The sequence below is a fragment of the Emys orbicularis genome, chromosome 8, assembly GCF_028017835.1.
Source record: "Emys orbicularis isolate rEmyOrb1 chromosome 8, rEmyOrb1.hap1, whole genome shotgun sequence".
Lineage (NCBI taxonomy): Eukaryota > Metazoa > Chordata > Testudines > Emydidae > Emys > Emys orbicularis.
The window spans coordinates 62,821,680-62,840,084 of record NC_088690.1 but is presented as its reverse complement, the minus strand read 5'-3'; the positions used below and the strand labels follow the sequence as shown (position 1 = coordinate 62,840,084).

Sequence of the window (18,405 nt, the reverse complement as noted above, 5' to 3'; positions counted from 1 at the left end):
TCCAGAGCACTCCCTTTTACAGGCTAATCTCCTTTTAGCCTGGGTCCAGCAATCACTCTCACCCCCTGTAGTTACTGTCTTTTGTTTTAGTCTCCTTCAAGTATCCTGGGGGGGGGGGGAGAGGGGGAGACCAGATGGAGGGGTCTCCCCCAGGTTTAAATAGACTCTCTCTTGTGGGAGGAGACCCCCCTCCTCCCTCCTATGCAAAGTCCAGCTCCAAGATGGAGTTCTGGAGTCACCTGGGCAAGTGGGCAAATTTTAAACAAGTAATTTAATACAGGTACTGTACTATAGTTGGGAGGTCCCCCTGCCTTACCCTACACAGGCACAGCCCACTGGCACTGGAGATGAGGCAGGCAAGGAGGCTGAAGGTGCTGTAGGCTAGGAGAAGCATGTTGCGCAGCAGCAGCAGCTTCCCCTACTCTGCAAGCACCAGGGGCCGGGTGCTCAACCCTCAGCCCACCCACTCCTCCCCTTCCCCCAAGACCCCATCCTTGACCTGCCTCTTCTTTCCCCCCCCACCTCCTCCCCTTTAACTTCCCAGGCTCCTCCCTCCCCTCCCTTCTAAACCCTGCAAGCCAGCTGATTGTCCCGGGCAGGAGGCAGGGGAGGGAGGGGGGAGGAGCGCTGAGTCCTCACTCCTCCCTCCTGCCTGGGGCAATCAGCTGGCTTGCATTTAGGAGGCAGGAGGGAGGAGCGAGGACTTGGTGCAGGCTCCCTCTCCCTCCCCCACCTCCTGCCTGGGGCAATCAGCTGGCTTGCAGCGTTTGGGAGATGGGAGGGAGGGGGAGCCTGCCCGCCGAGTACTCGCTCCTCCCCCCTCCGTCCTGCCCCCAAAATGCCACAAGCCAGCTGATTGCTGTGGGCAGGAGGCAGGGGAGGAGGGGGAAGGCACTGATCCGCGGGGTCTGCTGGCGGTCGGGATGTGCTGTGGGGAGGGGAGGAGGGGGCGTAGGGAGGCTGCCAGCTGTGGAGAAAGCAGGCAGCCAAACAAGGTAAGAGTGGAGCATTGCACAACTTTAAATGAGCATGTTCCCTAATTGATCAGCAATGTAACAACGTTAACCGGGACGACTTAAAGTGAGGAGTTACTGTACTACTTATGGCTGCCAGTCCTGGTGCTCTGAGCGGCATGGTAAGGGGGCGGGGGGGTTGGATAAGGGGCAGGGAGTCCACGGGGGCAGTCAGGGGACAGGGAGCAGGGGGCAGTTGGAAGGGGCAGAGGTTCTGGGGGGGTGTCAGGGGACGGGGAACAGGGGGAATGGATAGGCTTGGGAGTCCCGGGGAGCCTGTCAAAGGGCGGGGGTGTGGATAGGGGTCGGGGCAGTCAGGGGACAGGGAGCAGGGTTAGGGTTAGTGTATTGAATTGCTCCCCATAGGAATGTGCTACTTAGGATGTACTACTTACAGCTGCTAGTCCTGGTGTTCCGTAACTAGCACATTCCTATGGGGAACAGTTTAATACACTACACCCGGCGGCTCTTGCGCCTGGCAGGAGCTTGCAGCCCCACCGCCCAGAGCACTGGCGGCACGGCGAGCTGAGGCTGCTGGCGGGGGCTAGCCTCCCTGGCCGGGAGCTCAAGGGCCAGGCAGGACGGTCCAGCGGGCCGGATGTGGCCCGCGGGCTGTAGTTTTTCCATCTCTGCCTTAGAGAAGTCAAACTCCCATAATTCCCTAGGGAAGAGTTCCGTAAATCTAAGGGTGCTGGCACCGTTTCCTAGTCCTCTCAACATGGGGCCAAAGTGAATGCTCTGCTCTGGCTCCTGGTTCAGCAAAGAAAGGCCCCTGATCCAGCATTGGTGAAGAAGCAGCAAGCTGGCTTCAGTGGAGGATGTTGCAGTAGTAACTCCGGAGAGGCAGGTGCTGAGACAAGCGGTGCAGAGTGCATGATGCACCTGCCTCCACCATCCTTATGCAACCCAGAAGCTAGTTACAAGGGCTTAGTATTATTTGTGGAACAGCTTTCAGTACTGATGCTGCTTTTACCCCCCTCGAAAGGCCGACAGCCCTCTGTTCTCTATTTCCAAGTGCTCCATTTAACCACAGAATAGGCAAAGTGTGTGCAGCAGCTAGAGCATTCCCCAATTCCCCAAATGCCCTGCCAGTGTGCTTCAGACTAGATCTGGAGGACCGTCCCTAAAGCTGAGAAGGGAGTTCATTCTCCAGGCCCAGTCAGTCATTAGCTTCTCTACTGATGCTGCCAGCCAGACAGAACACTTGTGATGAGGAATGTGTGGTTGGGTGGGAGTTTAGGCTCCGAATGCTTGCCCTTTAGGAACCTGGCTGTTGGCCATCAGCTTTTTTTTTTCAAAGCCACGTTTATCCCTAATTATTTTTCCTTTTCCTGCTCTCCACCTCAGTTCCTATCCGCATCACACACCGAGGTCCAAATCCTCTGCTGATGTAATGTCATTGAAATAATGGCGTTATACCTAGAGAGAATTTGGCCCCAAGTTTCTGTCCTTAGCACGTTTTAATGGGCTTATTAATAAACCTCCATAATCAGGAGTTTATAAAAAAGAAACCCTGCCCCAGGGTTGTCATAGTAGGGAGAACTGTGCCATCTCAATCTGGTGTTTCACTCCTTCCAATGTGGGAATTTGTCCCTGAATTTCACAGTAGAATTCTCAGCAGGCAACAGACGCTTTTGCCAGAGCTTCCAAAGGTGGCTGGAAAACAGTAGAGATGGGTCCAAGCTGCAAAAATCAGATCCAGGTTTGGATTTCAACACCACAAAGCTCAGGCATGTTCAGCTCTAGGGGTTTTGTTTAGACCACTACAAAGATAGGAGTTATTTGCAAAATTCAGATCAAACCTGGGATATGAATCATCCCTGGAGTATTTGGCTCTGGGTGTATCTTGAGACAGATTTTGTTACATAAGGCTCTAGTTTAGATGTATGTGTAGAACAGCTTCAACAGGATCTCATAACAGCTTTATGGTAACCCCTTGCACAAGCCAGCTGAGGGCTAAGGCAGTCGATTAGTTTCAAAGTCTAGTTTAAAAATAGACCGACATCATGGGGGGGAAATTACTTACAAATTTCAACTGCAATTCATAACTTGCTAGATACTGAAAATCATAAACTGAAACATTGGAATTATGGTGCATTACAACAATCTATAACCCTCTTAAACCGTCCCTCCACACCCCCAATTTCCCCCCCTATGATTGGAGAGGTGTTAATGGGCCACTTCACCTTGAACGTCCCTTGAAATATGTTAACTACTTATGCTAAATAATTCTTCCACCTCCTCTTTAGCTGTGACATTACATCTCCCAGACCTGAAGAAGAACTCTGTGTAAGCTCAAAAGCTCGTCTCTGTCACCAACAGAAGTTGATTCAATAAAAGATCTTTCTTCTCCCACTTTGTGTCTCTAAATTCAGCTGACACATCCATGAAAGATGGACAAGAAGTGTTTGAAAATGCACTGCAGTATACACAGGAGTCTATCTTACTATCGTGCTTTAGTCAAATCCGTTACAGGGAGAAGTTATTTGTATATAATTCTGTCTTTGTCTTTAGAGAACATAGAGCCAAATTCACATAAGTGGGCACAGCCAAGTCAATGGAAGTTACACAAGGGCTGGATTTGACCTATGGCCTTGAAACTAATGAGCCAGGTCCCATACCAGGCATGCTGCAGTATGTGAGCAAGAGGTGGGGTTATTTGGAGTGGGTGTTGGAGACAACCAATGAGAGCAATAGGGGAGAGCATGACTAGAATGTTATGTTTTTCATAACAGTGTTTCCCACCAGTAGGAGTGGGGTGGAGTTTGCCGATACAACACAGAAATAAACGCTGAAACACAGCATTGGGAGAGTGTACATAGCATTGGAGAAAGGAACGGGAACGTAACAGCTAGAGGGGGAGAAGGACAATAGGACGTAGACTTCAAAATGTAAGTGTCTTGTCCAATTTTTCATCCACTTTCTAACAGCAGGTGCCTGTTGAATGGCATGGCCAGGCTGCTCTCCCTCCCCACTGTTGCTGTAAGAAACCCTCTGAGACAGTCCCCAGTGTTTTTCTTCTCTCCCTGACCCCACAGTGAGTGCTGTGAGAGAACAGCCAGCCCATGTGAGATAGCAGCAGCAGGATGGAGTATGTAGATGGGGCAGACTTGCCTTAAAGCTGGAGAAGAAGTGGAATGCTCAAGAGAAGAAAAAAGTTTCTAATCTCCGGTCTAATGGGCAAAGTGAAAGTCATATAAATCAGTAACAGAGGGAAACCCAGCTAAAGTTGACTGTAGATCTAACTGTAAAGTTGCAACTAACTATAAATGCTGGTACTATTGTTCCCATTTGGAGAACTGCCTGTAAATGTCAGGGCTATTGTTGCATGTGGGAACATACACTGGGCTACAGGACAAAATAATATCATTATGCTTAGTCATGCTCTGTTCTTTGCATTTCATAAGCAATGTTTACTGTAACTAGCACACAAAGGTTCCACTTATATTCAGGAATTAACAGCATTGGCCAGAATGTTAGACCATGTGATGAGTTTTGGGGGCGGGAGGGATGGTGAAGTCAGTGCTAGGGAGAGACACACTTTCTACTCCAGTGTCCAAGAGAAGTGGCAGCATGCGAGAGAATTTCCTTAAGTAATCAGAAATGACTAAGTGCTTTTCATCAAAGAGCAGTGAGAAAAGCAGTGCTGAAACCTAGAGAAAGGGGAGAGATGGCAGAGATACAGCGTCACTGCCAGCAAATCAGGAATAGACAAGGGTTAAACCCCCAAATACACTGTCAAGTCTGACCCTGAGCTGATATCTGCTTCTGACACATATCTTTGGAATCTGTCACTCTTTTCTTATGCCTTGGTAACCTGTGTATCATTTATTGTGCCAGAGGGTGTGTGTGTGTGTGTGTGTGTGTGTGTGTGTGTGTGTTACAGTTGGATCTTCTTGAATGGCCCCTTTGATAAGCAGCCTGCCTGCAGAACTGAGATGATCCCACTGCATCTGTTTGCTGCCAGGGCGTAGATATTGGGCCTGGCATTCCCTGCAACTAAGTCACAGGAGTTTACAGATGCATCTTGAGGTTTACTGGCATCAGTGTCTTGTGGTGTGGCTTTCTGATGTCTGCTCTGTTGTGACTGCTTAAAGCAGCTGCTCTTAATTTAGTAGACGCTTTTAAATGTTTGAGTGCTCTGTACACTGTTTATTTGAAGGGTAATATGTGAAATCCATATGAATAATTTACTTTTCTACAGCATCTTTCACCCTGAAGGATCCCAGAGGGCTTTACAAACTAATATACAAATTATGTGGGCTCAGTGCAGCCACCTCTGAGGTGGGACATAGCAGCTGATTATCAGCACACAGCAATGCTACAGAACAGTTTAGGACAAGAAGTATAAATAAATGCCATCTCTGTTTAAAGCTAGAGGGGAAATTTAGGGATGAAAAATTAATCAAGAGAGAAATTGACTAGGTCAAAGGGGTTATAGTTCCAATTCTTGCAAAAGTGCCCATGATCTTTGAGACAATAAACTGGTCTTATTTATATTTTCAAAGTGCCATGTAAAAGATTATAATCTACTATGTAAAATACTATAAGGCATGATATAAAATATTTCTAATAAATAACTATTTATGGGTTCTTTACTGACTACGAATGATCCAGGTCCTCAGTACTTTGTCTCATCTGAAATATACGACTATCAGTCAGCAGCACAATGTACAGTAGAACCTCAGAGTTACGAACACCTCAGGAATGGAGGTTGTTTGTAACTCTGAACAAAGCTTTAACCATCTTAATTTAAATGAAACGAGCACAGAAAGTTTCCTTACCTTGTAAAATCTTTTTTTTTAAATTTTCCCTTTAGTTTGTTTAGTAGCTTATGTTTAACACAGTAATGTACCATATTTTGCTTTTTTTTATTTTTGATCCGTGCTGCTGCCTGATTGAATACACTTCTGGTTCCAAATGAGTTGTGTGGTTGACCAGTCAGTTCGTGACTCTGAGGTTCTACTGTATTGGTTTGAGCCTCTGAGAATCAAGCTGATTGCCTAATTGGCACGTTATTTGTCTTAGTCTCCACCACTGTGTTCCTTTTTGGGGAATTTACTCTATCGGAGGGCAGAGCTCTGTAGAATATGGTGTAGTGTGGTATTGCCAATGCAAAGCATTCAAATTATGAGCAAGCCCCTTAAAAATCATGAGATCTTTTTTTTAAAAGAGTTGTTTTTCTTTGGGGTCAGGATGGGGTTCCACTACCTCCACCCCAAAGTATTCTGGGTTTTTGTTTTGGTCTCCTTCCTCTGAAGCATCAGAGATTGCCCTGGCTGGAGATGGGACACTGGATGAGGAGGCCAGGGCTCTGAGGTAGCACTGAAAATTCTCTCTCTGGTGCTTGGCTGGCTAGTTCTTGCTCACATGCTCAGGGTCTAGGCATATGTGGGGTGGGGAAGAAATTTTCCCTCTGGTTAGATTGGCAGTGATCCAGGCAGGGAGGGTGGAGAGTTTTGTCTTACACTGCAGTGTGTGGGTGTGGGTCACTTGCCAGGATTATCTGGGTGTAGCTCACTTAATCATTTCTCTGCCATTGCCGGGGCCTTGGGCACTGGTGCATCTGGGTCCCTCCTGTTCTCCGCCTGTCGCACATAACATTCTGGTCTCTTGTGGACTGTAATACTTTTGGTCTCATTTCAGTTGTTGGGTTTGGTGTGTGGGTGCTGAGTGATGGTGGTGGCCTGTGATGTACAGGAGGTCAGACTACATGATCTGATGGTCCCTTCTGGCCTTCAACTCTGACTTTTTCTGTTTTTTGAGACTTCCAGAGTTCATGTTTTCAAGCTTTTTCTCTGCCTCCATGAGGGCTAGAAACTCCCTTTAAAATATTGTTGAGATTCTCACTTGATTCCAGGAGCCGGAGCTTTAAGAAAAACACAAGAGTTTGCAACACTATAGTGTGGACTTCACACCTCTTGATTTCTTGTGATCTAGAACATAAACCTCACTCCCAGGTGGTCTAATGTTTTGTCTCCAGACCTTGCCTGCAATGAGAGGTTGAAAAGGCAGAGGTTTCCTCTTGACAGGCATCATCTTTTTAATATTATAAATCAGGTGGGAGGAAAATGCCTTACTTTTAATGAACCAGTATGATGATGGAACGTGGGAGCTCTCCCCTTTGGGCTTTCAAAGTGAATGGACATCTGGAACACTTGTCCAAAGAAGGGCTGGTTTGGGTGAGGCGAATAGGAAAAGAGAATTATAGGGGGGGGTCACGGAGGCATGCTTGTGTAGCACTCCACCCCTCAATGGGTGTGGCTCACACATGGGCAGGTTTTGATAGCTGGCAGGAATGTGGAGAGAGCTGAGTCTGCATTTGCCAGCAAGCAGTAGCTGAACTGATATGGTACACTGATGGCCTTACCTTGCTGGCTAAGTTTGGTGGGCCGCAGCAGCTGATGGCCGATCTGGTCAGGCCAGAGGCAGTGTGCATTGGTGTGGTTATTAATCCAGATAAAACTAAATTCCTGGCCATTACCATCGAGCAGCCTCCAGCTCCAGAGTACAACCATTAACCCAGTGGTCCCCAATCTTTTTTGTCTGGCGGGGGCCAGATGACGAGCCACGGAGGACTGTGGCGGCAGACGAGCATCAGCCGAAATGCCGCCGACAAGCGGCAACGTCAATAGGCGTTGCCGCTGAGAAGCAGCGTCATCCAGAGGCGTCGCCACCGAAATGCCGCTGAAAATCGGCGGCATTTCATCGGCGACGCCTCTGGATGATGCTGCTTCTCGGCGACATTTCGGTGGATGCTCATCCGCCGTCCAGTAGGCGGGCACACTTAGACACCCCGGTGGGCGCCATGGCACCCCCGGGCACCGTGTTGGGGACCCCTGCATTAACCTATCCGGACCAGACATCAAGCAGGTGGCGACTGTCAAATATTTGGGTAACATCAACAGTGTCGGGAATGCTTTAAAGATGTGACAGCTGCTGCCATGTTTCACGCTCTTCAGCAGTCTCCCTGGCGATGTCTTGACGTCACGCTTGCTATGAAGGTGCCATTCTATAGAACCACGCTTACGCCAACTCTGCTGTACAGAAGTGAAACATGGGCACTGAGGAAGGCCGAAGAACTCCAGAATGGTGTTTTTGATTTTGACGGTTCCGTCAACTGCTTCGTATCAAGTGGCAGGACAAGATCAGAAATGAGGATATTCTAAGCTGAATGCAGCAACTGCCTCCACCACCATGGGTTTGGTTTTGGATCTTTCTTGGTACAGAGGTGGTATTAGAATGGTAGATCAATTCATTCCAAAGCATGTTTACTGAGGAACGATGCGACACAGCAGGTGATCACATGGGCGCCCAAAACTTTGTTGGCACAATAAGATTGCCAGTGATGCACATACACTAACTATACAGCTACACCGCCTTAAGCACCTTGCCAGAGACCAATTCGGGTGGTGCTCAGTTTGCAAGGGGGCCACATCCCCTGGGGATTTGCCATGATGATGATGATGATGAGTAACTGAGTTGCTTGGAGATTTGCCACTTGCCAGAATTTCTGGCTCCAAGTGGATCTTATTCAATATGTGGCTTTTCTGAGGGCAGCCACCTTAGTTTCACCAATGAGGAAAGCAATATGCACGGGGTAGTCCCTAAGGCACCAATGCAGCTACCCCGCCTGATGTCAGAGTCGCAGGTTCAGCTGCCCAATAGTTCCTTCTGGGCTGAAAGGATTTCAAAGACACAGACAAAACACAGTGGGGTAACCCAACAGGCTAGCTGTAAAAACCTGGGACATTCCCAGATTTCAGGGAAAGTCATCCTTTTTGTGGCCTCCATCAGGCGAGGGAGAAAAGGTGGAGGAGTTGCACTGTGCAGTAACTCCTCACTTACCGTCCTCCCGCTTAACGTTGTTTCGAAGTTATGTTGCTGCTCCATTAGGGAACATACTTGTTTAAAGTTGTGCAATGCTCCCTTATAACCTCGTTTGGCTGACTTTACAAGGGAGCATTGCACAAGTTCCTCTTCTCCGCCTCCTCCCCCTCCCTTCCTCCCTCCCCGTGCTTCCCCCACCGCCAAACAGTTGTTTGGCAGCGCTTAGGACTTTCAGGGAGGGAGGGAGGGAGCGAGCGAGTGGGGAAGCTGCCCCCCCGCCCCCGGCAGGCAGGGCCACCCGGAACGCAGGGGCTTTAGGGACTGCAGGGAGAGAAGGGGAAGGGGAAAGCACCGTTTCTCTCCTGCCGCTGGCTGCTCCTGAGTCCTCCGGCCCGTGCTCGCAGGGCCACATTCCAAAAGGGGCTTTAGAGCTGCAGGCCAGGGCCCCCTTAACCCAGGGTCCTGCAGCCCCTAAAGCCCCTGCGTTCCAGGTGGCCCTGCCTGCAGGGGGGGGTGGGCAGCTCCATAATCGTGGCCATGGGGGCGGTGCCGCGCTGCGCAGAGCCACCCGCACACCCCCTGCACCAAACAGGAGCAGCCCCAGGTAAGTGCTCTGCACCTCCTGCCTGCCCCAGCCCTGAGCCTCCTCCCGCACCCCCACCCTGAGCGCCCTCCCGCATCCTAACTCCCTCCCAGACCCTGCACCCCCAGCCCTGAGCCCCGTGGGTAAGCCAGGGGCACCTCCCCACCACAGTACAGTACTGTACAGTATATAATACCTTTTGTCTGCCCCCAAAAAATTTCCTTGGAACCTAACCCCCCGCATTTACATGGGAAAATTGGATTCGTTTAACATCGTTTCACTTACAGTTGCATTTTTCAGGAACATAACTATGATGATGTCATTAGGCCCATATATGAACCAGAGTTCTTCCATGTTTAAACTCTGTTCTTCCATGTTTAACTCTAAGCGGCCTTAGAAGCCAAGGACAGGAATTGGAATGTGTAAATAGTCAGTTACCTATTACGACCTTGCTTATAACCAGGTCCTAAGCAATAATGATGAGGTTTGCATGTTTCTAGCTGGAGGAGGAGTGGTAAACTAGAGTAAATAGGACCCAATGATTGTTTAGAGGAATGTTACTAACAAGCTAGATTTATAGCCCTAGAATGACTTAACGGCTTAAATGTATGAACATGTCTTCGGTAGAGAAGGGAGGGGGAGTGTGTGGGGGGGGGTGATACGGAGGGAGAGAAGGGGGGGGCTTAATTGTAAAGTATAAGAAGAGAGAAGCTGCTTTGTTCTGTGTGCTCGATTTGAGATTTGCCTGTCTCCTTGCACCACTTTGAGATCTCAAATAAACCTTTGGATTGTTTCTCCACCCCGGTGTGTTTATTGGTGCGAAGTACGCCGGGCAACGAACCCCTGTTGCTTTGCCTCGGGCACCTCTGTGCCAGCAACAGTCTACAACGTTAAGTGAGGAGTTACTGTATGTAAGAGAGCAGTATGATTGCTCAGAGCTCCAGTATGAAACTGGAGAAAAGCCTGTTTGAGAGTCTTTGTGTTAAGTTCAGAGGCGAGAGCAACAAAGGTGATGTCATGGTAGGTGTCTGCTATAGACCACCAGACCAGGAGGATGAGGTAGATGAGGCTGTCTTTGGACAACTAACAGAAGTTTACAGATCACACGCCCTGGTTTTCGTGGAGGACTTCAATCACCCTGATGTCATCTGGGAGACCAAGACAGCAGTGCACAGACAATTCAGGAAGTTTTTGGAGTGTGTTGGGAACAACTTCCTGGTGCAAGTGCTGGAGGAAACAACTAGGGGCTGTGCTCCTCTTGACCTGCTGCTCACAAACAGGCAAGAATTGGTAGGGGAAGTAGAAGTGGCAACCTGGGCAGCAGTGATCATTAGCTGGTCAAGTTGAGGATCCTGACAAAAGGAAGAAAGGAGAGCAGCAGAATACGGACGCTGGACTTCAGAAAAGCAGACTTTGACTCCCTCAGGGAACTGGGAGGCTAATATGAGGGGGAAAGGAGTCCAGGAGAGCTGGTTGTATTTTAAAGAAACCTTATTGAGGACTCGGGAACAAACCATCCTGATGTGCAGAAAGAATAGCAAATATGGCAGGCAACCAGCTTGGCTTAACAGAAATCTTTGGTGAGCTTAAACACAAGAAGCTTACAAGAAGTGGAAACTTGGACAGATGCCTAGGGAGCAGTATTAAAAATATTGTTCGAGCATGCTCGGGTGTAATCAGGAAGGCCAAAGCACAATTGGAGTTGCAGCTAGCAAGGGATGTGAAGGGTAACCAGAAGGGTTTCTACTGGTATGTTAGCAACAAGAAGGTGATCAGGGAAAGTGTGGGACCCTTACTGAATGGGGGAGGCAACCTAGTGACAGATGATGTGGAAAAAGCTGAAGTACTCTGTTGTGTTGTTGTTTTTTTGCCTTGGTCTTCACAGACGAGGTCAGCTCCCAGACTGCTGCACTGGGCAGCACAGTATGGGGAGGAGATGAGCAGTCCTCAGTGGTGAAAGAACAGGTTAAGGACTATTTAGAAAAGCTGGACATGCACAAGTCCATGGGGCCGGATGCAATGCATCTGAGGGTGCTGAGGGAGTTGGCTGATGTGATTGCAGAGCCATTGGCCATTATTTTTGAAAACTCATGGCAACTGGGGGAGGTCCCGGACGATTGGAAAAAGGCAAATATAGTGCCCATCTTTAAAAAAGGGAAGAAGGAGAATCCAGGGAACTACAGACCGGTCAGCCTCACCTCAGTCCTTGGAAAAATCATAGAGCAGGTCCTCAAGGAATCTATTTTGAAGCACCTGGAGGAGAGGAAGGTGATCAGGAACAGTCAAAATGGATTCACCAAGGGCAAGTCATGCCTGACCAACCTGATTGCCTTCTATGATGAGATAACTGGCTTTGTGGATATGGGGAAAGCAGTGGACATGATATTCCTTGACTTTAGCAAAGCTTTTGATACGGTCTTCCACAGTATTCTTGCCAGCAAGTTAAAGTAGTATGGATTGGATGAATGGACTATAAGGTGGATAGAAAGCGGGCTAGATTGTCGGGCTCAACAGGTAGTGATCAACTGCTCAATGTCTAGTTGGCAGCCGGTATCAAGTGGAGTGCCCCAGGGGTCGGTCCCGTGGCTGGTTTTGTTCAACATCTTCATTAATGATCTGGATGATGGGATGGATTGCACCCTCAGCAAATTCAGAGATGACACTAAGCTGGGGGGAGAGGTAGATATGCTGGAGGGTAGGGATAGGGTCCAGAGTGACCTAGACAAATTGGAGGATTGGGCTAAAAGAAATCTGATGAGGTTCAACAAAGACAAGTGCAGAGTCCTGCACTTAGGACAGAAGAATCCCATTCACTGCTACAGGCTGGGGACTGACTGGCTAAGCGGCAGTTCTGCAGAAAAGGACTTGGGGATTACAGTGGACAAGAAGCTGGATATGAGTCAACAGTGTGCCCTTGTTGCCAAGAAGGCTAACGGCATATTGGGCTTCATTAGTAGGAGCATTGCCAGCAGATCAAGGGGAGTGATTATTCGGCACTGGTGAGGCCACATCTGGAATATTGCATCCAGTTTTGGGCCTCCCCACTACAGAAAGGATGTGGACAAATTGGAGAGAGTCCAACGGAGGGCAACGAAAATGATCAGGGGGCTGGGGCACATGACTTATGAGGAGAGGCTGAGGGAACTGGGCTTATTTAGTCTGCAGAAAAGAAGAGTGAGGGGGGATTTGATAGCAGCCTTCAACTACCTAAAGGGGGGTTCCAAAGAGGATAGAGCTCGGCTGTTCTCAGTGGTGGCAGATGACAGAACAAGGAGCAATGGTCTCAAGTTGCAGTGGGGGAGGTCTAGACTGGATATTAGGAAAAACTACTTCACTAGGAGGGTGGTGAAGCACTGGAATGGGTTACCTAAGGAGGTGGTGGAATCTCCATCCTTAAAGGTTTTTAAGGCCCGGCTTGACAAAGCCCTGGCTGGGATGATTTAGTTGGTGTTGGTCCTGCTTTGAGCAGGGGATTGGACTAGATGACCTCCTGAGGTCTCTTCCAACTCTAATCTTCTATGATTCTATGATCTCTCTGTCCCTCCTCCACTCTTGGTGGAAGTGCTCATTCTAGTGGCATTACTAAAAGGCTAGAGATTTTGTGCAGGCCTGAGAAAACCAACTCTAGAAGCCTGAGTTTAGGCAAGAAATCTTGATCCCTTGCACTGTGGGATACTCAGTGCCAATGAACTGTTTTCTGCCTTTCAGCTCAAGAGAGATGATCAAGTCCTTCAAACAGACATTTTTGTCGCTGGAGCTGCAGTCACCCAGGTGGAGCTCAGCAGAGATCGCGGTAAATGCTAGTTGCTGGGGAGATCTCTATATCAGAAGCTGAGGGGTATTGTTCATGATGGGTAGATCCTTGCAGATATAAACCAATTAGTGCTGTCAGCGAAGAAGCCATGCAAGAAGAAAGCTGCCCTGAACTATAGGACAGTGGCCAAATGTCTTTGGCCTTGCCTATACTAGAAAGGGTTAATGGGTGCAGATGTCCTGGCAAATCCTCCAGTGTAAACACAGCTCACATAGGCAAGAGAGTGCTTGGGTGGGGAGGGGGGATTGGGCTGGAGCAAATACCATGGGGGGTGGGAGGGCTGGGATGGTTTGGCAACTGCGGGTGCCTTGTTAGGGGCATGAGACTTGTTGGGGAAAAGGGTGTGGGTGTGTGTGGCTGCTGAGATGGGCCTGCGAGGGGCACACTCCCAGGGAGGTGATTTGGCAGGAAGGTGGGGGCTGATAGGGACATTTCACTGACCTGGAAATAAAAGCCACACATTCACTAAGCCTTGTAACCTTATATCTGTTTCAGGTGCAAGATTACGAGCTGCGTCACTACGAGACGGCCAAATGGGCTAGCACAGTAATTCAGGGAGAGACGCAAAAGGAGGCATTGCGCCAGGGCTTCTGGAAGCTCTTCTACTACATTCAGGGGAAGAATGAGAAAGGTATGAAGTCACCCAGATTTGGAACAGTCATTGGGAAACCCCTGGATCCAGCCCTCTAATTGTGGGCAGGGCACAAGGGAGACTGAGCTGGGAACAGCAAAGGTTTGGGCAGCTCTGGGGGATGGGAAGTACACTAGAAATGTCAGAGATGCTTTCCTGGTCTGGGTGAGTTAATGCATCAGTATTTTTCTTGTCTGCAAAGGGGTGTCCTTTGGGGCTGTTGCCCCTCATCCAGGGTGAGCTTGCCCTATGCCTGGTGGGGGAGGAATGGGAACTTCAGAATGGGGGAGAAGAGACAGGGAGTCTCTGTCCCTCCAGGGGTGTGTGGGATGGGAGGTGGGGAGGATCAGGGGCTGCATGGAGGAAATAGAGATGCTTACCAGGGAAGCATTCACAGTCAGTAAGGAGAAGCACTGATGGGTGAGAGCATCATGATGGGTACTCACATACCATGGGGATGAGCAGCAGTATGAATCCTTGAGTCAAACCTGGTGAAAGAGCTTGTGGCAGGAATAGTCCCTGCTGCACTGGGGAGGTGGTGCTGCAGGAACACTGCTGCCTCTGCCCCGAGTATTGAAGCCCCTCTTTGACATTGCCCCTGGTGGCTGCAGGTCCCACCGTAGCATTCACCCTCCACCTCTGCTTGTGGCTGGTATGAGACAGGACCTTTCTTATTCTCATTCTTCCAGAGATGAAGATTGAGATGACTGTGCCGGTGACGTGCCTGGTGAAATCTGGTTGCACAGACTTCAAGGTCTCATTCTTTGTGCCATTCGAGCATCAAGACTCCCCGCCACAGCCCACAGACCCAGATGTCTTCATTGAGGAGCGGAAGGGAGAGGCCATCTTTGTCAGGTAGCACCCCACTGTCTCGTCTTTAGGAGAGATGGATTAAAGCATGAAGAGGGGGCTGATATCTGCAGTTTCACCCTGTGCTGTTCAATACCATGTCTGGGAAAGAGAAACCCACCAGAGAGCACCGCGTTCCTAACTCCCTTCATTTGTGAAGCTCAAAAGCTTGTCTCTTTCACCAACAGAAGTTGGTCCAATAAACAGCTAGCATTGTGTGTCCAGGCAACTCTCTGCAAAGTGTCAGCTGGGGCCATTATATATATACACACAGATGTGCCTGATCACACCATCACATGCTGGATGAATCCCTGACAGTAGTTACACATGGGCCTTAACAACAGAACATGAAGCCAGATCTCAAACACCTCATAGTTTGGGAGTGTCTGGACCCAGGCTGCTGATTCAGCCTATTTTAAAGATGAAGCCCCTCCATGAAATTCAGCTTCAGGTCCAGATCTGCCCGTGTGGCTCTGGAGTTCTGGTTTGGGCTACTAGGAGCCAGCTGAACATTTCAGAATTTGGATCCTCCCCCTCTAAAGTTTGGGGTATTTGGATTGGGAAGGTTGGTTTGGGCTCATCTCTAACTGCAAGGTTTGTGTTGTTAAAACTCCAACAAAGCCAGTGTTACAAACCAGAGCCCCTGTCTCCATTGTCTTCCCGCAGGTCCTTTGGTGGGTTTGCCTCTCCAGAGAAGTATGCTGAGGAAGCCCAGGCACTGGCCAGAATCCTAAAGAATGTGGGTCAGTCATTCCATGAAGACTTCTATTATACTGCTGGCTATGACAGTCCCTTCAAGCTCTTCAATAGGCACAATGAAGTGTGGTATTTCAAGAAATAATACGGGAGTGTTGGATGAAGACAGACCTTGCTTGTGCCTTTTGCTTCCATGACTTTGTATGTACTGAAGAGAAACTTTACTCATACAGACTTGTGTATGTGCTAGCCAGTGTGCAGAGACCGCCCCATTCCATTTTATCTAGGACTATAGATCAGACACTGGCTTCAAAAACCCATGTCTCAAATTTCTGTGCTCCTTAGCATATCTTCAAGTACAAAATACAGAAGGCTGTCTCTGTTTTGATCAATTTTAGAGTCTGTTCAGACCTGCTGCTCTCTCAGGGGTAGCAGGTGTGTCTCCAAATCCATTGAACATAGAGAACAGCTGTGATGTGAAAGTGTACAATTTGTGACTAAGTGATTTAGGAGCTTCTGAAAAAAAGGTAGAAAAATCCCCTAAAGGCTGCTGCTCCAACTGCTATGGTGTGGGAAGGTAAGGCTATGGTAGTGGACAAAGACTAGTGTCTTGTCAATAAGATGTGATGCCACTTTTATCCAAGTGTAGTCACTGTTATGGATGCCTGTTTCTACCAAGGCTTGTTTTATCCTGTCCTCAGCAGTGGGACACCTATGTTTGGAGCTGTCTGACAGCAGTTGTTAAACCCTGTTATTTTCAGAGCAGTGACTCAGGCAGGTGGATGCAGAGATGGGTGGTTGGAAGCTACTGGTGCTAGCATTAAATGTACCAGCTTGTGCCACTTCTTACCTTTCAGCCTGAAGACAATTAACCATATTTGATTTTTAATAAAACAGGTGTGTTTCATTTACACTTGAAAGTATGGTATTAATCACTCCAGATGAGAAACTACTGAGATTTTACAGGTGCCAAATCTTTCATTTACACACTAGCCTCTTAATGACCTTTTCTCTTTATAACATTCAAAGGTCCACCCCCACCATACTATTTTATAAACTGCTGTACTTTAATAGTAAGGATGGCTTTTGTAGAGTGACTTAACCTGTGCAATGATATTTAGAAGCAAAAAATAATTAAATGCCTTCTGATCTGGACTGTTTTATATGTAAACAGGTGCTGTCAGAAACCACCAGAGGACAGGGGTGCTAGAACACTTTTTCTGGTGGTGAGAGACAGTGAACCAAACAGTAAACCCCCTATGTGATGGAAACCACTTCAAGTCAGGGGCTGTGGTAGCACCTATGCCTGGCAAAGCTCTATTGAAGATATGCTGCATCTCTTCGAGGGCTTGTTGTAGAGCAGGCCTGCATAACATGCAGCCTGTGTGGGCTCCCTGTGTGGCCCGTGTGGGGTGAGTAGGCAAGCAGCAGGTGAGGGAGGGGGGCTGAGGAGGTGAGCAGGTGGGCAGTGGCAGGGGATCAGTAGGGGGGTGGGCAGTGGCGAGGAGGCAGGTGAGCCGGTGGCGGGGGGGGTGGGGTGGAGGCAAGCAGGTGGGCAGTGGCTGGGGGTGAGTAGGTGAGTGGGCAGGCAGTGGCAGGGGGGCAGGTGAGCCAGCAGCTGAGGTGGTGAGCAGGCAGGCAGTGGTGGGGGGGCAGGTGAGCAGGTGAGCTGAGGAGGCGAGTGGTGAGTCAGTGGCTGACCTGTTCTACTGATCTGGTCTGGCTCCCATCACCTCTCCCAGGGTTGCAGCTGTCTGGAAGTGCCTGCCTTCCTCATTCACTGAACAGGGCAATTGATTACAAAGTGGGGGGAAGAGCTTATTCTACTTCTAGCAAAGAGAGTTTTCTTTTACCTTAATTATACTACCTTAGGGGCCCACTATAACATATTACCCAGGTTCAATACTGCTGTTTTGGGGGGGGGGTGGCGTAAGGGAAGGAGGGTTTGTTTCTGTGGGGGGGTGTTTTGGGGGACTGGGCAGCACTGGGGGGGGGTTGTTTCTATGGGGTGGGTGGTGCTGGGGGAGGGTTTGGCCCTCAGCTGTTTTCTTTGGAGTAATCATAGTATCAGAGGGGTAGCCGTGTTAGTCTGAATCTGTAAAAAGCAACAGAGGGTCCTGTGGCACCTGTAAGACTAACAGAAGTAGTGGGAGCATAAGCTTTCATGGGTAAGAACCTCACTTCTTCAGATGCAAGACATCTTACCCACGAAAGCTTATGCTCCCAATACTTCTGTTAGTCTTACAGGTGCCACAGGACCCTCTGTTGCTTTTTTCATAGAATCATAGACTATCAGGGTTGGAAGGGACCTCAGGGAGGACCAATCCCCAGACAGATTTTTGCCCCAGATCCCTAAATGGCCCCCTCAAGGATTGAACTCACAACCCTGGGTTTAGCAGGCCAATCCTCAAACCATATGGCCCTTGCCACTTTGAGTTGTGCAGGCCTGTTGTAGAGCTTCACCCTTGAGGACTGTCAATTTGCAGCAGCCAGGGGGCCTTGGCTAGAGACTTGATCAATCTTATAGTAGCAGCTGGAGTCCCCAGATCAGGGCTCTATTGTGCTAGGTATTGTACAGAGGTCTATGCCAAGGAGCGCTTCAACCAAGTCAATTTGCCTACATTAAGTATAATCACTTCAAGTTTTGCTTTAGGCCACAGGCAATCTTAACTTAATTCAGATCCACTGCTTTTCCTCACTAAGGGTGGGATGTGAATAGAAATAGCAACACCTCTAATAAATCACTTCAGGTTCATGGCTATGCCCCTCTATCCCTGTAATAGCAGTGTTAGTGAGAGGATACCAGCAGCATCTACATTTGCCAATTGCAGTACACAGCTTGAAGCTCAATGTGGAATGTAACATACTGCTACTGAAGTGAGTCAAGCATATCTGTACTTTACACCCACCCCCCCCCCCCCCACACACACACACAAAAAGCATGCACCTGAAGTTCTTTAGCCACAGCTAGGCTACACTCAAATGAAAA

At 48.8% G+C, this 18,405-nt stretch overlaps 1 protein-coding gene across 1 annotated transcript; it reads left to right on the top strand.

Moving 5' to 3' along the window:
• The first annotated feature begins 3,740 nt into the window (after positions 1-3,740).
• On the top strand, positions 3,741-16,571 carry LOC135882522 (heme-binding protein 2-like). The gene is made up of 5 exons (XM_065409456.1): positions 3,741-3,904; positions 13,135-13,219; positions 13,736-13,871; positions 14,561-14,726; positions 15,387-16,571. Exons 2-5 carry the CDS (start codon positions 13,145-13,147, stop codon positions 15,559-15,561), a joined length of 552 nt encoding a protein of 183 aa, XP_065265528.1. The 5' UTR covers positions 3,741-3,904; positions 13,135-13,144; the 3' UTR covers positions 15,562-16,571.
• Positions 16,572-18,405: the final 1,834 nt, after the last annotated feature.

Bases quoted from the DNA above. Each gene is read 5' to 3' on its own strand.
- LOC135882522 (XM_065409456.1), top strand. From the start codon at position 13,145: ATGATCAAGTCCTTCAAACAGACATTTTTGTCGCTGGAGCTGCAGTCA. The intron at 13,220-13,735 runs GTAAATGCTAGT...TATCTGTTTCAG, and splicing joins GGAGCTCAGCAGAGATCGCG to GTGCAAGATTACGAGCTGCG. The intron at 14,727-15,386 runs GTAGCACCCCAC...GTCTTCCCGCAG, and splicing joins GGAGAGGCCATCTTTGTCAG to GTCCTTTGGTGGGTTTGCCT.